The sequence below is a fragment of the Zingiber officinale genome, chromosome 6A (genome assembly GCF_018446385.1).
Source record: "Zingiber officinale cultivar Zhangliang chromosome 6A, Zo_v1.1, whole genome shotgun sequence".
In the NCBI taxonomy this organism is placed as follows: domain Eukaryota; kingdom Viridiplantae; phylum Streptophyta; class Magnoliopsida; order Zingiberales; family Zingiberaceae; genus Zingiber; species Zingiber officinale.
Genome location: NC_055997.1, coordinates 137,012,017 through 137,034,285, shown reverse-complemented (window position 1 = coordinate 137,034,285; position 22,269 = coordinate 137,012,017). Strand labels below are relative to the sequence as shown.

At 36.7% G+C, this 22,269-nt stretch overlaps 1 protein-coding gene and 1 long non-coding RNA gene across 2 annotated transcripts in view; both read left to right on the top strand.

Annotated features, from left to right (window-relative positions):
- The window catches only part of LOC121998270 (vacuolar-sorting protein BRO1-like), a 35,353-nt gene extending 17,560 nt beyond the window's left edge, over positions 1 to 17,793 (top strand). Inside the window, exons 6-8 of the mRNA XM_042553110.1 lie at positions 4,261 to 4,309; positions 11,998 to 12,101; positions 17,005 to 17,793. Coding sequence (XP_042409044.1) covers positions 4,261 to 4,309; positions 11,998 to 12,101; positions 17,005 to 17,604 — 753 coding nt within the window. The 3' untranslated portion in view covers positions 17,605 to 17,793. The remainder of the gene's footprint in view (positions 1 to 4,260; positions 4,310 to 11,997; positions 12,102 to 17,004) is intronic.
- A 1,420-nt stretch (positions 17,794 to 19,213) lies between these two features.
- Positions 19,214 to 21,209, top strand: LOC121994462. Its single transcript, XR_006115731.1, has 2 exons — positions 19,214 to 20,397; positions 20,877 to 21,209. It is a non-coding gene; the product is annotated as an uncharacterized LOC121994462 (long non-coding RNA).
- Positions 21,210 to 22,269: the final 1,060 nt, after the last annotated feature.

The window sequence follows — 22,269 nt, the reverse complement described above, 5'->3', positions numbered from 1 at the left end:
TGGGTAGTTAAGCTTTCTCCAGGTATGACTTCGCAATCTTTACAAATATTTCTATCCTTCTTCCTAACTATAAGAAAGTCAATTTGCGATTTATTATTCCTACTTTTGAATGTGACTAAGTGTTCTTCTCTTTTCTTAAAAAACGTATTAGTTAATATAAGGTCATATGCTATCGCAAAATCTAATATAGTTTTCCCTTCCTCATTCCTCGTTTCAAACTCATAACTCCCATGTACTCTCTCATATTCTCATTTTTCACTCCGACATACTCATTTAAATCACCTCCTATTAAAATCATTTCATTTGGTGGAATATTTTGTAATATTTCATCTAAGTCCTCCCAAAACCTTAATTTGGTAGCTTCATCTAATCCTACTTGTGGTGCATATACGCTAATTATGTTCATAGTTTCTTTCGCCACTATTATCTTAAGAGTTATAATTCTATCCCCTTTTCTAACTACTCCTACAACTTCATCCTTTAACAAACTATCTACAATAATACCCACTCCTACATCTTTTAATTTTGTATGCTTTTTTAAAAATACTCTCATTATAGTAGTAAAGGTAGTAAAAAAAAAAAAAAAAAAGGGCAGCCCGGTGAATTTTGTTTTATTCTTTCTACAATGTACCATCATTATCACTATTGCCCAATGTTCTCACCTCCTTTTGACACCATCGTCGTCATCCACTAGTAATACAATTACACTACCATTTTCACGCCTTTCTTAGCTCTGCACGATTTTGAGGGCATCACCAACATTGACTCATCATATTAGTCGTGACTATTGTGCACCAACTTTCCTAGATTGTAAACAATGCACATTGACGCAACTAAAGCAATAGAAACCGTAACAAATTTAAGTGGGTTTTGACATTTTAGTTGTGTTATTTTAATTTTATATTTTGATAGAAAAGAAAAATGCTAGCGCAATGTATATTGAAACAATTAAGGATATATAAGAATGTAATGACAAGAGTGAAGATTACATAAAGATAGGGTTACATCAAAGATTGACTCTAATTCCTTATTTTTTTTTACGCTAGAGATAAAAGAACTCATCATTGGACACAACTAAAACACGTTGCCATGATGCATGTTGTTTGTAAATGACATTGTTGTGGTGAATAATACTCTTGAAGTAGTAAATGCTAAGTTTGAATTTTGGCAAAAAATACTAGAAGTAAAAGTTTTTAGGTTTAGTAGAGTAAAACCAAAATATATGGAATTGAAGTTTAGTAGTATTAGACGTAACAAAATAATTATTGAGATAGGAGATAATGAATTATTTGTAACTAATAGCTTAAGTATCTATGATCATTTTTGCAAAAGAATAGAGGAGTTGATAGAGATGTTTTACATAAGATACAAGTAGGACGTCAGGTGTTCATTGTGATCGTGAGGTACCACTAAAGCGTAAAGGAAGTTTTTACAAAATGAAAGGTAGGCATGCTATGTTATATGAAATTGAATGTTGGGCTATAAATCGAGCACACAAGAGTTGCAAAAATGAAGATGTTAAGGTGGATGTGTGGGCATATGAGAATGAACATGATAAAAAATGAGTATATTCGAAAGAAGGTTGGGGTTGCACCCATTGGGGAAAACTACGAAGGATACATTTAAGATGGTACAAACATGTATTTAAGTGACAAATAAATATTTCAGTTAGATGATGTGAGACCATAACAAATATGCACACTAATTGAGGAAGAGAGACTTGGTTAACTACGATAAAATAATATAAAATTCATTTAAATATATATGAGAATATAGTAAGAGATCAAGTCCTATGACATAGAAGGATTTATAAAGTTGACCCTACTTAATTGGATAAAAGCTTGGTTGCTGTTGTATTTTAATTTTATATTTGGTCTTTAAAAGAGTGTTAAAAATGTAAAAAAAAAGAAAGTTCTTTGTTGTAGCAAAAGAAGAAAAATAAAGAAGAAAAAATATTGAAATTCTTTAAAAGAAAGTGTATGGTTGCAAAAAGGAAGAGATTAAAATGAGAGATTTGTCGAATGCAAAAAAGAAAAAAAAATATATTAGTGTTTTATTTGCTAGTTGTGCACTTTCAATCTCTGTGGCTTGCCTTATCTTCATTGGCGACTTCAACACCTTAGAATTCAATGCCTTTTTCAGGAAATGATTATCTATTCTACATCTAAACACCTTCGAAGCAATGCCTTTGTCATATTTTCTACATATTATTACATTATTTCCTATTTATTTTAATCATCATCCACCTTAAAATAAAAAATGCCACCATTGACATCCTCTTTGGAAACCACAGCATTATTGCATTTATGCCACATGATTTCAATGAAAGCATGGATATCATTCTCATCATACAATAAATATAGATGTTTCCTTACTCGTTGGAAACAGCGATTGAAAAGAATATCTCAAAGAGTGCAAAAAGAGAAATAAAGTGTATCTATTTGTTTCTCATTGGAAGAGATTTTCAAAGAACAAAAATAATGAACTAAATTCTTAGACAAAGTTATTATGCCCGAAAACAATGAACTAGAAAAGAGGCCAACAACTTGCTTAGAGTCGAGTTCTTCTATGTGAGGGAGAATAATGCAGATATGAAAATGAATAATGCAAAAAGGGAAATAGTTTTAAAGAAAATAAATTAGAAATTAATTTGATATAGCTTCGTACATCCCAAAAAAAATTCAAAAATATTCAAGATTGGAGCATTTGCAATAACTAAATATTTAATTATTGTTGTTTGGTAATTTGAAGTTAATTAACTTTTCTATTTTGCTAATAAATAGAGAATAATAAAGCTTATCATATTTTATTTATTTAAAATATTTATTTCTATCTACGTTGCTGGCGAGTCTATAAAAGAAATCCAAAATTCTATAATCAATTATCTTTGAATTAATAAATGTCCAATTTGATTTCTTCGTGCAAGAGGTGATCATCTTCTTCATTTCATCAACTTTATTTCAAGTTCTTGGGTGGTTTGTAAGTTCGATTTTGGTGTTGCATCAAGTTGATGGTGTGGGTGGGGGAGGAACCATCAAATAGGACACTTGTTCATGGGACACCAATCAAAGAAGATGCAAATGTGACACAGGGAGAGGGCTGTGACTTTGGCAGGAGTAAATGGGAAAGAGGCATAACGGGATCACAGCCAAGGGGGAGATTGAGAAAGAGTTGGGTACCAATCAACAGCTAACGTGTGGGGGAAAAAGGGGAAAGGAAAAAATCTCAACTAAGTATACACAGTGAAGTTGGAGTAGAGGATGACCACAATTGGGATGTCATGAGTCATGACGAAAGAAAGAACAAAAATTGTGAAGTTGTTCATGACACAAATAAGGAAGATGTGAATGCATCTCAGAGAGGGGGCAACATCAACAGGAGATGAAGATTAGAAGGCAAGATGGGATTCACGAGAAGATGGGCGGTCACAATTTAGTGGGCCGACCGATCACGATGATTGATGATTTGGGAGCAGAGACAAATCACAATAGTAGAAAGTTGCATACTTGCATAACAAGAGAAAAGGGAAAGGTTGTGATGAAATAGGGTCGCAAACGTGACTGCTTAGAAGAGTTGGGTGATGGGTATATTGCAATTGTATCATTTGTGTGTGTTTTGGAGTGCGGTTTGCCCTTGAAATGGTTTAGGAGCAATCATGATCACTGATGGTGGACTGAGAGGAAAGTCAGCATTTCAGAAACGAAAAAGGAGTGGATAGAGCACAGAAGGGGGACAACAATAGTGGGAGGAAACAAAAATAGGGAGGGGGAGGCATAATATGATTTATAGAAGGGGATAGGTTGTTATACTGCAACATAGAGGTGGGAAACATCCATGTGGAGAGGAAGGGAAGAACTTTAATGGCAAGTGGACAATTAGGTTTTATTGTATGTCTTAGTGATATCACAATCCATGGTAATGACCAATCTATAAAACATCTCCTGAGAATAAAATCTAGGGTTTTGCCATTGTTAGTCAATAAGTCAGAAAATGGAATTGCAAGGCATTGCTTTTCTGTCACCAACTAAAAATATATAATTACGTAAATCCTATGTTTTACCTTCATCTCTTTCCAAATCATGCACTTCATACCTTTTTTTCCAAATCATGCACTTCTCTTATATTCACCGTTGCTTGAATGTAGCCCCATTCTTGGTAGATTTATTAGAAGGATCAATTTGCTATATTGCTTATGTATTTTCTTCAATTTTTATTTATGTTTTACATCTTTAAAATTATATATATGCTTTTATTCTGCAGTCAGAAAATGATCAATTTGCTGCCATGTTCAATCTGGAAGATTATAAAGGTGATGCTCTGCCTCCTTTTAGCAGATACATACAAGGAGTTTTTCAATACTTTGTTTAATTACTCTATTTGTAGTTGTGAAGCTTTTCTTTCGCCTCTTTCCCACATTCTTCAGGTACATGACTGAGTGAATCTATGGAATTCTGTACTTCAGTACTTTGCTCTGACACTGAAACTTGACTCTGACATATATAGGCTGTGATTTAGCAGAGCCTAGATTTGGCTTACTAAGTTCCGTAATAAATGAACCTTGCTCAGTTTGGCTACAAGAGTTAAGCTCCAACTTGATTGGGTACCCTGGCTTGAGATAAAATCAAGCTTGTGCTCAACTGATAGTTTAGTTTGTCCTCAACTCAAGCATGAAAATTTAATGCAATTTTTTTTAACTAAATAAAAAATGGTATATGTTATTAAGAAAAAGTGAGAGGGGATCTAAGTTTATGAGTTTGTTGACATAGCTTTATTCTAGCTGTCTAGGCCTGAGATATACAATGTTGTTTGTGCATAGGAATGTATTAATTGTGTTTATGTGGTAGAAGTAAATGTAATAATATAATTACTAAGGATAGTGTAGAATCCGTGCGATCGAGGGGGGGGGGGGGGTTGAGTATCGATTTGTCTTCTTTCTTTTCGTCGTTCGTTCGATCTATCAAAGTTAGTCGCAACGGAATATAATAAAAACAATAACGAAGGAAAAGAGACGCGGATTTACTTGGTTCCTAACTCCAATGCCTAAGTATGGGAGGTGTCCGTTTACTAGATCTTCTCCTTTCCGAAACTTTTCCGGAGGCGGAGAAATCGCTTACAAATTAATAACACAAGCACAAATAGAATGAAATAAAGTACAACTTGTGAATATAAACAAACTTAGTTGTCGATCAGTTCGGAAATCCTATGTGCCTCTCACTCCTAGTGCTTCCTCAGTTGCACGAGTAGTCTTGTCATCTTTTGAGCGCACAGTTAGAGAGTCGAAGAGTAGAAAATTGTTGTTCTTGAATATAAAGTCTTCATCTCCTTTTATAGAGTTAGATTAGATTCTTATCAGGATCAACTCTTATTTGGATCAAGCGTTATCTTTATCCACATGGCTTATCCTCATCCAAATCATAAAGTTGAACCTGATATTTTTCTACATCAGCTTCCATGTCAACTTTTCTGACAACTTAGTAATCTGGTCAACCTAACCTAGTTAGTCGATTGGACCGATTGTTTAGATCGACTGAACCAAGCCAAGTCACCAATCTGAGTTCGAGATCAAACTCGATTAGTAGAACTTGATACTTGGGATCGGTTTACCTATCCCATTTACTCTACCAAACCGCTGAGATCGAACCAGTTTGGGTCCGATTTGACCCGAGTCAAGTTCGATTCATCCCGGACTTGGTCCAGCTGTGTCCGATTGCGTTTGTCTTCTCTTTGGTTTGCTTCTAACTCTAGGTCCCTGCAAAACAACCATACAAAACACAAGCGAGCAACCTAGTCTAATCATGTAAGTCTACCTGACCTACTAAGCTTACCTTTAGCTTGGGGTCAATTCCTCCAAGACTTTACCACCTAAGGTCTACTATTTAGAATTTCACCTTGCCAAGCCTCCAGCCCTCCAAACCAGCTTGGACTTTTGCTCAGCTTGATCTTGACCCTCGGGACTTTCCGCTAGACCTTCAGTCCTCGACCTATCTAGACTTCTTGCCTGGTGTCTTCGACCCAGGACTTCCTGCTTGATGTCCTTAATCTACCAAGCTTTCCTGTCCAATCCCTCTGACTAGGACTTCCTTGTCCAATCCTTCCGACCATGACTTCTTTGCCTAACCTCGAGTTAGGACTAATCATTCGGTAGATTTCTCACTTACCTAACTGTGAGGTTTTCCCTTGCCTAACTTCCGACTCTCCTTGCTGTCATTTGTTCCTGACTAGACTTCACTCTTCCAAACATTAAGTCATGTTTGGATTAACCCTTGGTCAATCTAACCTGACATTAGTATATTGTCAAATATCAAAACCTTAGAGGCTCATTGCACTAACAGATAATGCTACTAAAATTGTAACAAATTGTGTATAACTGTTGGAGGGAGAGTGGAGGGAGAGGAGATGAAGAATAGGGAGAGAATATTGCTAAAATTGTAACAAATGCGAAGAAAAAAGCTTGTCAATGAATTTGAGGCTCCCTCTCGGACTTCTTTTGCAAATGATATCTTCTCAAGGTGAAACATTGAGCTTCCTCTCGATTTTCTCCTATTAACAAGGCTTTCTCTTGATTTTTTTTTTTCAAGCTGGGAGGCTTCCTTGTGATCTTCTTTCATGGACAAAGCTTCTCATCAACCAATGCTTCAAGTAAGCCATTCTGAGCATCTCAATGTCAATCTCTGTGCCAAGCCCTAACAACAACAAGGATAGCAAAAAGAGAAGAGTTGTGTCAAGCTTTGACGGTGGAAGAAAAAGAGGAAACTGTGGAAAGATTATTCTCTTTTTTTCACTTAGAAATGAGAATACACAGTATTATATACAAAATTACAATAGATAATATAGAAAACTAGGAGAGAATATAAAACTAACTTATTTATCTAGTTGGAGTTGATGAGACGACATGCAGCTACTGCTTTCCATCATGGGCTTTTAGATATCTTTGGATTTCATTGGAGCGTCTTCGGATCTCATATTATAGCCCCTTCTTGATTCTCTGATTCAATGGATGAATGCTTAGCCACAGAAGACACTTTCATATGCTGGCAAGGTGCAACTTATTACCTCAGTGATCAGGGAGTGGAGTGCTTTTGATTATCTATTTTGCCAATACCCCTAGGTATCATTGATCGCATTTACAATATTTGTAGGTCTTTCTAGTGGACTTCTAAACACCCATGTCATGGGCATATATGTGCAAACCTAAAGATGAAGTTGACTTGGGGTTTCGAGACTTGCATGTATGGAATTTAGCCCTCTTGGCTAAAGTACTATGACGGATACAAGCTAAAAAGGATGCGCTTTGGATAAAGTCGGTCCACCATAGTTACTTGAGACGTGCATATGTATGACCTAGGAAGTAGCCTACATAGATTCTCCTCTGATCAAACGTGTGTTGTAGATACGGAATCTTATATTATCGGCTGCTGGGTCACTGGATGCTGGATAGAAGCTAGTAAATTAGTTTTCTAGGGACGTCGGTGTGGGTTGAGCGTATGTCTTCTTTAGGCATCATAGTCCATGTGTCCGGATAGTGTGGAAAACCTATGTACAACCAAGTCATGTAGTTACCCTCTGGATGCTGACCTAGAGACATCTTACCACTAGAGACAAAAAGGAGTACATGAAGTAGTATCTATTCTTTGGATGCCCCTCTATAGCAGAGTTATAAGGCGGATTAGAGACTTGCTTCACATGCAAGAGATGTTCACATATTGACGAATGATGCGAGTTTTTGGGTGGTATTACCGTGGGAGCAGGATGTTGACAAAGGCCCGTCATCTTACCTTGTCTTCTATAATGCATTATGTATGGAGGGCTAGAAATAGTAGTTTCTTTGGTGAGGGACAATTATATAGTGAGAACATTTTTAGGAGTGTAAATTCATGTATATCGGTCTTTGGGAGTCTACTCGGATTTGACACTATGTCGGACATAAGTAGCTCCTAAAGGCTAATTCTTGTACTCCTGATTTGGGCTATACTATTTTACTTATATAAAAAAGAAGATATCTTTCTAGCTATACCCCCTTAATTTAAGGGATTTTCTACTTGGTACACAACCATTTATTTCCTGATAATCTATCCCATTAGTGTAAGGATATCCTTTTGCCACTAACCTAGCTTTATAGCGCTTAACGAATCCATCTGCTTTGTATTTTAGTGTGAAAATCCATTTACAATCAACAATGTTCTTCCCCTTTGGTTTATGAACAACTTCCCATGTCTTATTCTTTTCTAATGGATCCATTTCCTCCCTCATGACATCCTCCATTCCTGTTTTGACAATTTAAATTCACAATGAATTTTTTTGTGGGCTGGTGATAGATGTTTAACCGAAACATAGTGAGATAGAGGGTAGAGAGAGTGTTTTGTGCATTCGCCTGTACCTTTTCTAACAATAATGGGAAAGTCCAGGCTGTATGTGGTTCAGTGGATTATAAAGATGGGTCAGATCTTACCCTGATCCCAGTATCAGGGTCGGAGGTTTGTGGGTGAGGTTCTCAGACCTGTATCACTTCTGGAGTAGCCTTTCTCCTTAAATATACTTAAGGAATCCTTGAGCATCACGAGGACAGTGTATGGAAAGGAAGATGGAGGTGACTCACTAGATTGAATAGGAATAGGAGGTGATTCAGTACATATTTGAGTAGGAGGAGGATCAAGAGCGTTAATGGGTTCAAATTACTCACAAGTGCTATCTTTTGTCATTGAAATCTCCCCTTGAGGATAGGACTAAGAGAAAAACGGGGTATGTTAAAGGAAGGTAACATCGGTCGAGGTGTAAAATTTGTGAGATGAAGGGTGTTAACACTTGTATCCTTTTTGAGTGGATGGGTATCTAAGGAAGACACATTTGATGATACGAGGGTCTAGTTTATCTCGTACTGGACCGTAGATATGGACAAAGGCAGTGCACCCAAAAATATTAGGAGTAAGTTCATTTGTGGTTCGGAAATGAGGATAAAAATTGTTAAGAAATTGCATGAGACTCTTGTTGTCTAAGACATGTGAGGGAAGTCAACCTCTCCCCAATAGGATTTAGGGACATTGTTGTGGGAGAGAATGACATGAGTAGTGTTGAGTAAATGTTCATTTTTCCTTTCTACTATTCTATTTTATCGGTGTGTATAAACACACGACAAGTCATGAATAATCCCCTGGGATTAGGGACAAGATTTGGTTGAAGTAATCTCTAGCATTGTCGGTCCTAAAGCTTTTGATTTTCACTCCAAATTAATTTTGAATCATTGAATGGAAAATAGGAGTAATAATGCTGATATCAGATTTTTATTTGAGGAGAAATCCGAGTGCAATTATCAATTAAGGAGACAAACTATCGAGTCTCAAATATTAGGAATATTAGAAGGATCCCATATGTCATTATGAATCAAATGAAAGGGAGTAGTACTTTTATTGCTAATAGGACAAGGTACACGAGAATGTTTTACCAATTCGCAAACATCACACTGAAACTCAAAAACATCCAATCCTTGAAAAAAAAGAGGAAACATGACTTTTAAAACCCTAAAAGAGGGATGCCCAAGACGTTTGTGATACAACTAAATGTTATCTTTATTGGAAGAACTATGAAAAGAAAAAGACATTATTCCTAATCTTCTTAGTAGATTCACAGTAGTAAAATCACTGTGTTCCTTAGTAAGTTCAATTCTCCTCCTTGAGCCTTGATAATGGAAAACACAATAAGAAGTGGAAAAAATGACATAACAATGAGGTTAAATAGTTAATATTTGAATGGAAACAAGGTTGGCAGATAGTTTTTTAAGGATAAGGCTAGGGGTAAGGTGAACATCTCCAAAACCGGCAATAGTGGCTAAAGATCCATTGGCTACTATAATTTTTCTGTTACTTGGGTTGAGGGTATACGTGTGGAAAAATTGAGAATTGGGAGTTATGTGGTTTGTGACACTGGAATCTATTATCCATGAGTTATCAAAGAAATAGGTATTCATGCAAAAAAAGGAGTGAGGGGATAGCTGAGAGAGTCAAAGAGAACGCGTCAAATGGTTTTATCAAGAGAACTCGACAATCCTCAAAGTTTTTCAATTTCTACAATGTTGAATTTGCCTAGGATTGGGCTGTCTTCAGTATGAGATTGCTCGATGTGCCTGAGATCTGTGCTGTCCTCCACAACTTCCCCATTCCCAGCTTGGCGGTTTACTAAGTAGTTTCCAACATGTCTCTTTGGTATGTCACGGTTTCGTATAGTTGCACCAAAGATGAGCTTGATTGTCTTTAACTAGAGGCAAACCACTCTTATCTTTCTCCTACGAATCAGTTTTGGTAGTGAGGGCTGATCCAAGCATGGGTTGGGGCTCAAGCATCGCACTTCGTCGACTTTCCTCAGCCTGGTGTAGGGAGATCATCTCTGCTAGGGACGGTATGCAGTCTTTGCCAATGATTTGGATTTGGACATGATCAAATTTAGGATTTAAGCCATCCAAAAAATCATATACATGATCCTTTTTAATAAAATTCTTCAAAACAACAGCATTTGCATTACATTTCATCTCAATTACTTGTAGTAATCCAATTCTTGCCACCAATTTTACAAAACAGTGGCATATTCGGTAACTATTTTATCTCCCTATTTAGTAGCACCCACATTGACTTTGAGTTCATAAACTTAGGCAACATTATAGGCTTTTTTGAGTAAGTGCGGGTATTGTAGTCCCAAATTTCGTTAGTAGTAGTGAGAAACATATATATATCACTGATGGATGGTTCAATGGAATCCCATAACCAAGATATAATCACTGATGGATGGTTCCATGCCTCAAAGATTGGATCAGTCGTGGCAGGTCCCATCCCAAGAATATGACTAAGTTTCCCTTTGGCCTTAAGGTAAGTACGGACAACCTGAGACCATTTTAGGTAGTTCTTCCCGTTGAGTCTATTGGAGGCTTGAATAAGGCAGGGTGTTTAGTGTGACTTTGTCATTATTGGTGGACCGCAAAAGGCAAGGACGAGTAGATAGATGTGTGCGGGCAAGCAACTATGACATGTAACTCGCTGGCATTTAGCTCCGAATTGTGTACTGATGTATGATTAATCAAAACACATGGTCGTATAGCTCACTATTGTATGTGGACATGCTGCTTGTAGTTGCTTGCCTGTTTGTGGCTTCTAATCATGGTCGCATGTTCATTGCTGGCAAACGGTTCCTGATTGTACTATTTGCATCCAATTAGCAAGTTTGTGGAGGTTGATTTAGGCACAATTTTTCATAGCTGGAAGATGTGCCTTATCATGAGAAGATGATAGAACCGGGCACGGACCGCCTTTCTATGAGAAGATGATGCATTCAAGATGAAGAAGAAAAGGAGACTTTCTGGATGAGGGGAAGCCATTCGCAGCGACAATCTCCTCCAGGAGATTACCTCTTTGAAAAACTCTACCACTAAAAGGGGTGCTTTATAAGACATGCAATTGTCTGGCTTATTGAAAATTGTACAATATATTTGTAACCATCTTTTATGGGTCATAATAAAAGACAATTATGAAACAACACAAAATTTGATATAGGTGGAGATTAGAATACTCAAATGGATTTTTGAGGTTATTTGAAATGGTAAAATAAAATTACATCTATTTTAAAGTACTTAGGTGTAGCTCTAATACCTGATAAAGTGAGAAAAATAAATACAGTTGGGTATGGAGATGTTTAAAGGCGTTAAGGCATTCATCCTTATTTGAGGTATACCAAGAACTTGACATGGACACATGGATATAACTGATAAAGAATAAACAAAGTTGGGTATGGACATGTTTAAAGCGGTTAAGGCATTCAACCTTATTTGAGGTAGACCAAGAACTTGACATGGATATTCCTCATGATTATCCAATCAAGCATTCATGATAAATTTTGAATAAACATAGCTATGTAAATGAGTCAACTGGATCAGATCAGTGACAGACTGCTTGAATATTTTCAGAAGTTTTTGTTCTTTTAACTTGATGCATTTGGTTACAATAATCTTATTGTCAGTTGCTCGGAATAAGAGTTATAAGCAGATAGCTGCTGCTGTGGCAAAATATCGTGAAATCAAGGAGAACATCAATGAAGGGATGAAGTTTTATGTTACTCTACAGGTATACATTAATTGTAGCAGTTTTTACTACATATTTCAAATGTTGTTTGCACCTGTTTTTCATTTTTGAACTCAACTATCCATGATGTAGCATCTGTATGATTAATGCCCCATCCCCAACCTGAATTTCTGCGCACATAATATGCCCCATCATCATTCTCTTCAACTATTTTAATCACCTGTAGTGTCATAAGCACTGACTATTTGCATCACCATTGAACCCATGTTAGAACCTAAAAGTTGGGCTATATTCTGTGTCAGTTTTAAAATATAAAATAGAAATAGACAAAATCCCTGTTTCACATTCTATTTAGAGATGAGACTAGGGAGACTTTGGTGCTGACTTCATTACTTTTGGTATGGAAGTGTCTAGGTAAATAAGGTATTGAATGACTTACAAAATTATTTAATATGATATTGAAAATAAAAAAAATGTCTGATCAATGAAGGATAAGTACTCTAGTTCTCTTATATAAGAACAAGGGAGACGTATAAAATTGTGCAAACCATAGAGATATTAAACTAATGAGTCATATCATGAAATTTTGGGAAAAAGTAATAGGAAAAAGATTAAGGAAGGAGATCACGATGACCGAAAATCAATTTGGATTCATGCTTGGAAGGTCGACAATAAAAGCTATATATCTTCTTAAATAATTAATTGAAAAATATCAGGAGTAAAAATAAGATTTACACATAATATTCATCGAGCTCGGAGAATTCTAGAAAAGAGAGGTATTAGCGTAACATATATTGAACTAATTAAGAATATGTACGAAGATGTAACGACCAGAGTAAAAACTTCAGGTGGAGTAACTGAAACATTTCTAATAAAGATAGGGTTACATTAATGATCAACTCTAAGTCATTATCTTTCTATACACATTCAAGACAGTACCGTGGTGCATGTTATTTGTAGATAAAATTATTTTGGTAGATGAAACACGTGAAGGAGTAAATACTAAATTAGAATTTTGGCGGGAAATACTAGAAGGGAAATGTTTTAGACTTATTAGAATAAAGATAGAATATATGAAATTTTAGTTTAGTAATATTAAATGTAATGAGATAATTGTTAAAATAGGAGATGATAAGTTGCCTGGAACCGAGAGTTTTAAATATTTAGGATTATTTTTGCAAAATGATGGAGGGATTGAAAGAGATGTCTTACATAGAATATAAGCATGATGGTTGAAATAGACGAGAGCGTCAGGTGTTTTATGTGACCGTAAAGTACCTCTAAAACTTAAAGGAAAGTTCTACAAAATCACAGTTAAACCTGTTATGTTATATGGAGCTGAATGTTGAGTTATGACTCAAGCAAATGAGTAGAAGATGAGAGTTGCAGAGATGAGGATGTTAAGGTGGATGTGTGGACATACGAGGATGGACAAAATAAGAAATGAGAACATTAGAGAGAGTTGAGTTGCATCTATTGAGAGAAAACTCCGAGAGACACGTTTAAGATGCTACGGGCATATACTTAGACGATTAATAAATGCTCTAGTTAGGTAATGTGAAATGATGAGAAACACGCATATCAACCGAGGAAGAGGAAGATTAAAAAAGACTTGGTTAACAATAATAAGATAAGATAAAATTTATTTAAGTATAGATGATGATATAGTAGGAGATAGAGCTTAATGGCGTAAAAGGATCTATATAGCTGACCCTATTTAGTGGAATAAGGCTTGGTTGTTGTTTTTGATAGTCTAACCCCTTGAACAAATTTGATTTTGTGTCACTCACTTTATGCTGTATTTTGGCCATCTAAGGTTACCTGTATGGATTTTTTTTTTTTTTTTTGGGGGGGGGGGGGGGTTGGAACCTATATGTAGACCTGACCACGGTTCGGAACCGACAATTCGACGGTTCAATAGTTCGGAACCGCCGGTTCGATGGTTCCAGCAGGTTGACCCTTAACCTTAACCGCCAAGACGGTTACGGTTCACGATTCAGAATCGTCGGTTTACGGTTTGGTTCACGGTTCGCCACGGTTCATCACGGTTCAAGATTATTATGTTAAAAAATTTTAAAATTTAAAATTAAGAATTACAAATTAAAATTTATTGTAAAAAAAGGGCTTGTACTTATTTAAGTTGCCTACGTATCCCCTTAGGGTATAGGGAATCAAAGCTCATGTTTTTTACATTTTTATCCTTTACATTGTCACTTACTTCCATTTCCCGTTCCTGTCGTATTCGTTCCTTCAGTATCAAAATCTTTAACTTCGTCATTTGAAAGTTGTATTCCTTGGATTCTTTTCTCCGCTTTGGTTCAATCGCCCAGTAATGCTTAGGCTTCATCTAATATGTTACCGCCGGCACTGAACGTCTGCTCCACAGCAACAGTTGACACTGGACAAGCTAAAATTTCTTTGACGATCACGGAGAGGACGGGAAAACTTTAAGCCTTCTGTGACCACCACTTTAAGATATCGAAATTTTCGTTATCTGCTTCATTAAAATCAAATGTTGTAAAATAATTCTCAAGTTTCTGTGTGGAACTTGAGGATCCTCGTGGACGTTTTGCCCGTTCTTTTAATAAAAGTTGTGTTTTTGTAAGTTTTAAATTACTACTAGTAGTTTGTTGTATTTCAGAAATATTAATTTGTGTTCCATATTTTACATTATATTGATTATAAATATCATATAAATAAATTCTAACATTATATATAATATTAACTGGATCAGGAGAAGAATTTTTAATTGGAATTAAAGCGTCATAATATAAAGTTAACATTTCTTGTAAAACATCTAATTTAAATCTAGGATCTAAAGCAAATGCAATTAAAAAAATTTCAGGAATAAAATAAAAATATTTTTTTCCATTTAGCTTTCATAGCTAAGATGCAAGGAGATAAAGATTTATTATTAATATGTTCATTTAAAACTAATACTATATTAGAAAATTTTTCTAAAACTAATTGAGAAGTGAGATAATAAACAACAGAAAGTTGTTCGGTTGCATCATTAAATACTTTTAAAATTTCACAAATACTACTACAAATATTCCATTGCTGTGAAAATAAATATCTATTAGTATTAGTATTTTATGCAAAAAAATGAATATAATAATTCTTTATATTGAAATAAATCTTGTAATAATTGGTATGTTGAATTCCAACATGTTGGTACATCACGTGGAAATTTTTTAGGTCTCATTCTATTAGTTTTACAAAACCTACCCGATTGTTTCATTATAGATGAATGAGACCATAAATAAGAAATTACAATTCTAATTGGTTTAATATAACTTTCTAAAATTTTTAATCCATCTTGAACACATAAATTTAAAACATGACATACACAACAAATATGAAAAAATAAACCGGCAATAATAGGTTGACAAATAAATTTTAGATCATCTATACTAGCGGTATTGGAACTAGCGTTATCTAATGATATTGAAAATATTTTATGAGTTAATCCATGTTCTTCTAAAATTAAACATAATAATTGTGCGATGTTATGAACATTATGCGATTCATCAAAAACTCTATAAGCTAACAATCTTTTTTTGAAGGTTCCAAGAGTTATTGATCCAATGGCAAGTCACACCCATATACGAATATGTTTGCCAATGATCACTCCAAATATCGGAACATAAAGAAATTTTATTATCTAATTTACTAAATTCATCAATTAAATTCTTTTTTCCTTGTTTTACTAATTTTTTAATTGTACGAGTAAGTGTAGTCCTAGAAACACGTTTAGCACATGGATTAAGAGATTCTTTACAAAAATCTTCAAATGTGCATTTAGATCCAAAACTAAAAGAAAGATGTTCTACGGAAACAAATTTAGCTAATGATTCTCTTAATTTATTATCCGAATATAAAAATAAACCGGAATCAGTACTATCGCTAGTTGAAGAAAATCTTGATAATTTTATTTGAGAACGGTTGAGTCCATATTTTGTCGGGTGCTTCGTTTCTACATGTCATTTCAACGATCCATAGCCTTCGTCGGCTTGGAATTTGTAGGAAGCATTGCAGTGCTTACATTTTGCACACATTTCTCCTGACGGAAGAGTGACCTTCTCAAAATGTATAGTAAAAATAGAAGACTTTAGAAGAGGAAGTTCCCGAACCTTAGAAGTAATTGCATCGGTACTTGTATTTCGGGTGTCGGATTTGGAAGGTACTCGATCTCATCATCGGTGGATTAAATGTTGGGATCCTCCTCCCGCAGATTCATTATTTCCTTTCCCTTCCGAGCTCGAGATGATGCACCTCCGCGGTTTCCTTCCATTGTAATTGAAAATTGGAAACGAAAGCGTATAAAGAATACGAAATTGAGATTAAAAGTAGAGAAGATGTGTGCGAAAATGATGAAATGAGCTCTCTATTTATAGAGTTTGGATAGTAACGGACACTAAATCATAGTCATTGATCAAAAAACGATTAAATGATCCTAATCGTTGAAAAAAATATCCTCAAAAAACCCCCACCCTCCCCAACGGCTATGAACTGCCGATTAACCGGCGGTTCCAACAGCTAGGAACCGCCGGTTAATCGGCGGTTCAAACCGTAAATAAAAAAAAATTAGTTGAACCGGCGGGCTGAACCAGCGGTCCGCCGGGTTTTTACCAAAGGAATTTGCCGGGCCGGTTTCGGTTCGACCTGGCGAACCGGGTCAACGGGCAACTGGCCCGTTGACCAAGTTACGGGCCCGGGCCGGGTCGGGGGGTTGGGTCTACCTATATGAATCTTTCATCATGGCTGTATGCAGTGGAGCTATGAATGATCATGACTTCACAGGCTAATTGATTTGTTCAACTCTCATTTTCATTTTATTTGATGCTGTTGAGTGGCCTAGTTAGATGCGGCATTTTAAAATTGTTTGCGACTGTCCTTTTACAGAATCTTGCTGAACTTAATTTCTCATATTGATTGTGAACAGGATGCACTTATGAACGTAAAGCAGCAATGCAGCGATTTCTACATGACAAGGAATACTCAGTGCAGAGAGACGATCGAGCAAGTACAGAGGCAGATAGCAGGACTAAATTTTGCATCAGAAGGGGAAACAAGCTACAATTTCCCCTCCCGGCAATCCAACAGTCCAAGTCCCCAACCACCTGAACCACAGAGAACTCCACTTCTTTCTCATCCTACACCTAATCCACAAACACCTATGGAACAGCCAGAGCATGGATATTTTGATCGTTTTGCAGCACAACCCAATCATCAGATCGCATCGCCTTCGCTGGCTCCGCCACTTTACAACTACATAGCTGAGCAACCAAGACCTGGATATTCTCATCCTTACCCTGCCTATGCAACACCTCAGCCGCCTCCTTACTATGCCTCAGGCAGCAAGTATCAACATCCTCAACAGGTCCCGAGCCATGAATATAGGCAACCAGCTTATCCAGGTTGGCATGGACCATACCATAATGCATATCAACAGCAACCAGGTGGTCCAGGCTCTTATCCTGCCCCACCATATTCTGTGCCAGCTCCTTATCCCCCTCAGCAAGGGAGCCACCATAGACCATGAAGGAATGTATCCTCTAGACCTGGCTTGGCTTTTAAATTTGCAAGAGTTTATATGTTTGATTGCGCTATAAATTTATTGCATGGCATGTTCATGTGGTTCTTTATTCCTCCCAGAATAATTATCCAGCATGTAGAAATAAATATGGTAGTGTACTAATATGCCCTGTATATTTAAGGTCATGAAGTTCAACTCTCTCTTTTTTTTTTTTTTTTTAATTTTGAAACTCACCACACATGTAAAATGGTTTTTTGTTGTTGCTTTTCAGACAGATAAGTTGCACGTCAACTGCATCAATCTTTATAAAACAGTTTAGTTGGAATTTAGCATGGCTTGTTAGTCTACTGGAATTTAAGTAGTGATGAAAAACTGCACATTATCTTCTGATTCAAATTTGGCCGCTTGTTTGATTCATCATCCAGAGAATATTGTTATGCTCAACAATGTTTCTTCATGGCAATTATTTGTTTGTTTGATTGAGTTGAAGTAATCCGAAACTTGTGACTTGAATAATGCTTACTGCTTAGGGAGAATTTGGAGTGATGGAAGCGTGGTTTTTGGGTGAATTTGAAATCTCAGAAGCGTATCTGTGTGTTTAAGATTAGAGTACATGTCCAGAAATTCTACTTTTTTTTTCCTCTCTGCATACATCACCCAAAAAATGCACTACTCTCTCTCTATATGCAAAGCATTTTTTATCTAAACGTATTTGATGGTTAAAAAAAGTTTAAATTCATGCTAAATAGATACTATTGCACTTCTAGTGGTCCTATTGATCCATGTTAACATTTTTATTCAGAGTATTTGAAGACCCTATAGAGCATGGATTCATGTTAAATGGAATCACTGCACTCCTTGTGGTTTCTTGAATTTGTTCATTGTTCATTGTTCATTTTCTTTTCCATATTTTGAGCTTTTAACTTCATCAATAAAAAGACCCTAAAGGCCCGGACTCGTATCAAATAAGCATCGTTCTACGTCTAGTGGTCTCTTATCTGTGTTCTTTCAAGATGTTGAATCCTTTAGTATCTTCAAACATTTTTAGCTGAAAGTATTAGATGATTCTCAAGGCTTTGGATTCGTCTCAAATACTTATAATTGTGCTCTTAATGTTGCTTTAAGTTTGTCAATAGTTTTTTTTAATATATATTTCCAGCCTTTCATGACCATCAACACTTTGACTAGAATTGTTTGATTAGTCTAAAGGTCTTTGGGTTGTGCCAAATGGACAATGCCCCTCTCTCATCCAGGTTCTTTTTAATTTTGAGCGCTTTAATACCTTCATACTTTTGTTTAAAAATGTTTCATGATCCTAAAGAAGTTAATTTTTTGCTAAATGAATACTATCGCACTTCTAGTACCCCCTAAGTATGTCCATATTCTTCTTTCCATGTTTTGAGCCCTTTAGGACTAGCAAGTATGTTTGACCAAAACAAATTGATAACCTTAACGGATTTAGATTCATATCAATTGAATATTGTTGCACTATGGTATCTGAGTATGCTAATGTTATTTGATAAATTTTAAATTAGGGTCATCAAATATTTTTGATTAAAAGTATTTGATGATACTAAAGAATTTAGATATGTACAATTACACTCATAGTTTTCCTAGAAATTGACTTGATGTGATTTCATCCGGTTAAAAGCTTGCTAGTTAATTAAATTTATGATCCAATCGTCTAGATGGAGGTGTTGGTTGATACCAGAAGTAGGGGGATATAAACTAGGGAGATATGAGGAGATAAGGGTGGAACAAATAATAGAAATAAGGAGAAGATATGAGAAACTCATAGATTCTATTACTTGTTGCCCAAAGCTTACAAGATTTTCCTGAGTAGAGACTAAAGATCGCTTATGCCAATGTAGAGGGTTTGATGCTTCTTATAGAAGAGGAAAAGATTATGTCGGATGCTTTTTGGGTCTCATTGTCACATATCTTTTGTCTTTTGATAAGGTGACTTCTATACAGCTGGTGGTGGTGTCCTTCCGATAAGAAGGAATCCACCTTTATTCCCGTGATCCTCTAGATCACTTTTACAGCACACCCTATAGAGTAGACTGATTACTTTAAAGCACATCCATCTTAATAATTTACAAGACAGGATTTAGTGAGCTAAGTCATTGATTCCTTATGGGTCCACCACTTCCGCAAAGTTGTTTTTATAGGCGAAAAGAAATCATCCTCTGAATAGCGTCTTGTAGAAGGTTGACAGTGGTTTCTAGCTGTCTATCCACTTGTTCTGTGGCTGGATACCAATCCAACCACCAGTTGTCGGAGGCACTTCTTTTCTGGCACTTTTGTCTTTTTAAGGAGTGGAGTAGCCTAAGCTGCTGGAGAGCATTTGCAGCTTGAATCATAGCTTGCTGTTGTAATGCATGGAGTTGTTGGTCAGATCTATTGTTGTCTTCCAATGAGATTGGGTACTGTCGATGCAGAAGTTGTTGATATTGTTTAGCGAGCTGGAGAGGGTTGCGAGAGCCTGTATCATCTGAACTTTGGCTTCCCTGTTGGGGTTCTCTTGTAACTCCTGTAGGGTTGGTGCCACAAGTTCTAGGTCTTCGAGAATCTTCACCGACCATTCTAAAACAATAAGACAATTTATTAGCCATGATAAAGCGTCAGCTAACTGATTGTCCTTTCCTTCAATGTGTTCAAAATGGATCGAGTTGCCGATTCCGATATGTAGTCTGTAAAAGCTAACCTTCTAACCCATGATGGTTTGTTATCTGCAGTCTTGCCAAAGAAGCTAATAATTGCTTAGCAGTCTGTCCTGATAATAAGCTCCTTATCAAGGTAATAGATTTTTAGAGCTTTCAGGGAATTCATAACTGCATACAATTCTGCATCAATTGTTGATTTGATAGGGGAGAACTGCCACTGGCATAGGCACATATCCTCTCGGTGGCTTTAGAGTTGAACTTGCTTCTTTTCCATTTACAAATGTCTCCCCATCTTTTTATACAACCATCGGTTTCAATAATAATGAAGCAGTCTTCTGGTGGGACCTTAAGGTCTGGCAGGTTTTGTATTGCTTCTTTAATTTGTTGGACTAAGGTCCCATCTTGAGAATTCATGCGTTTATCTCCTCTTGGGCTCTTTTGCGTATAATGGGCTTAGCAGCTTGTCCAAATTTGGAATGTAATTTCTAGCGTAATTTAGAAGGCACAACCATGAACGCATACCATGTTTTGTCAGTAATTCTTTATTGCTGAAATCATAAATCTTCTTTATAATATGTGATTGTAATTTGATTTTCTGATTTCCAAGTATAGCTCCAAGGACTTCCACTTCTGGGACAGCGATCTTCATTTTCATAGGGCTTAATATGAGCTCATTCTTTTGAACTATGTCAAGGAGGGTCCTCAGGTGCTGCACATACAATTGCTCATCTAGGGAGAAGAACAAGATGTCATCGATGTATATTGCTATGAAATTTTCGGTGCCTTTGAAGCAATTGTCCATTTTTCGTTAAAAATTGCTGGGGCATTTTTCAAACCAAAGGGTATAACCAACCATTCGTATAAGCCGTTTGGTACCCAGAATGTCGTTCGTTCGATTGAATCAGGGTGCATGGTCACTTGATGAAAACTGCTTTTTAGATCAAACTTAGAATAAATCTTGCTTGTACTGACCTTTCGTAATATTGTGTTGTTTCTTGGTAAGTTGTACTGGTCTTTGTTTGTCAAGTCGTTGAGACGTTTATAATTAAAGACCATACGCTCCTTGCCTTTGACCTCCTTATTAGTTGCAAGATCAACTGTTGTGCCTAAATTGACGATTATCATAGCTGTCCTGTGTTGGATCGAGAAGCGCTAGAAGGGGGGGGGGGGTGAATAGCGCTTGTGGCTATTTCTTTTAATTTAAAACGTGTTGAGTGAAAACGCAGCGGAAATAAATAAAGGCAAACATAGAAGAACACAAGTCGTTTACTTCGTTCGGAGCTTGTGACGACTTCTACTCCAAGGCCCACGCTTGTTGAGTGTTTACGTTGGACAACAACTATAATCACGAGAATTATTACAATCTAAGTACAGAAAAAATAATAATTAAATTAATACTGACAACAAAGAGATGAAAAACTGAAGCTCCGGGTCGTCGCGATTATGTTGCAGCACTTCGGGATCGTCTCGTTAGCAGCTTGTAGCGTAAGGATTGCTCGGTAGGTGTTGTATTGAGTTGCTGGTCGAGACTCCCTTATATAGGGTGTTCAAGGCACCTCCATCAAGCTCCAAGGTGCCTCCAACAAGCCAAATCAGCCGCGTGGATAAGATCGAGTCAGGTCGCACCTCATCCACTTGAAAGCGCCTTCAGCCGGCGGTCCAAGGCGCCTCCAGCTCCTCTTGAGGCGCCTCCAGCTCCTCTTCGCACCTAGCTCTGGCTTTGCACCCGAGGCGCCTCCAAGCCCCATGGAGGCGCCTCATACACTGTTCATCCGAGGTCAAGTGTGATATTTTGTCCCTGCACAATGTGTTAGTCCACAAAATACACATATACCCTGCAAGATAAGGTTAACACACATAAATATGATAGAAAAGGTGTTTGACAGTCTCTAGACTATCCGGGTCTAACTTCGGATTTCCAACCGGAAACTCTAGGTCGACCCGACACCTACTGTTCCCTCTGCGGGGAACACATCCTCACCTACTCCTCTCAGGAGAGTTACCT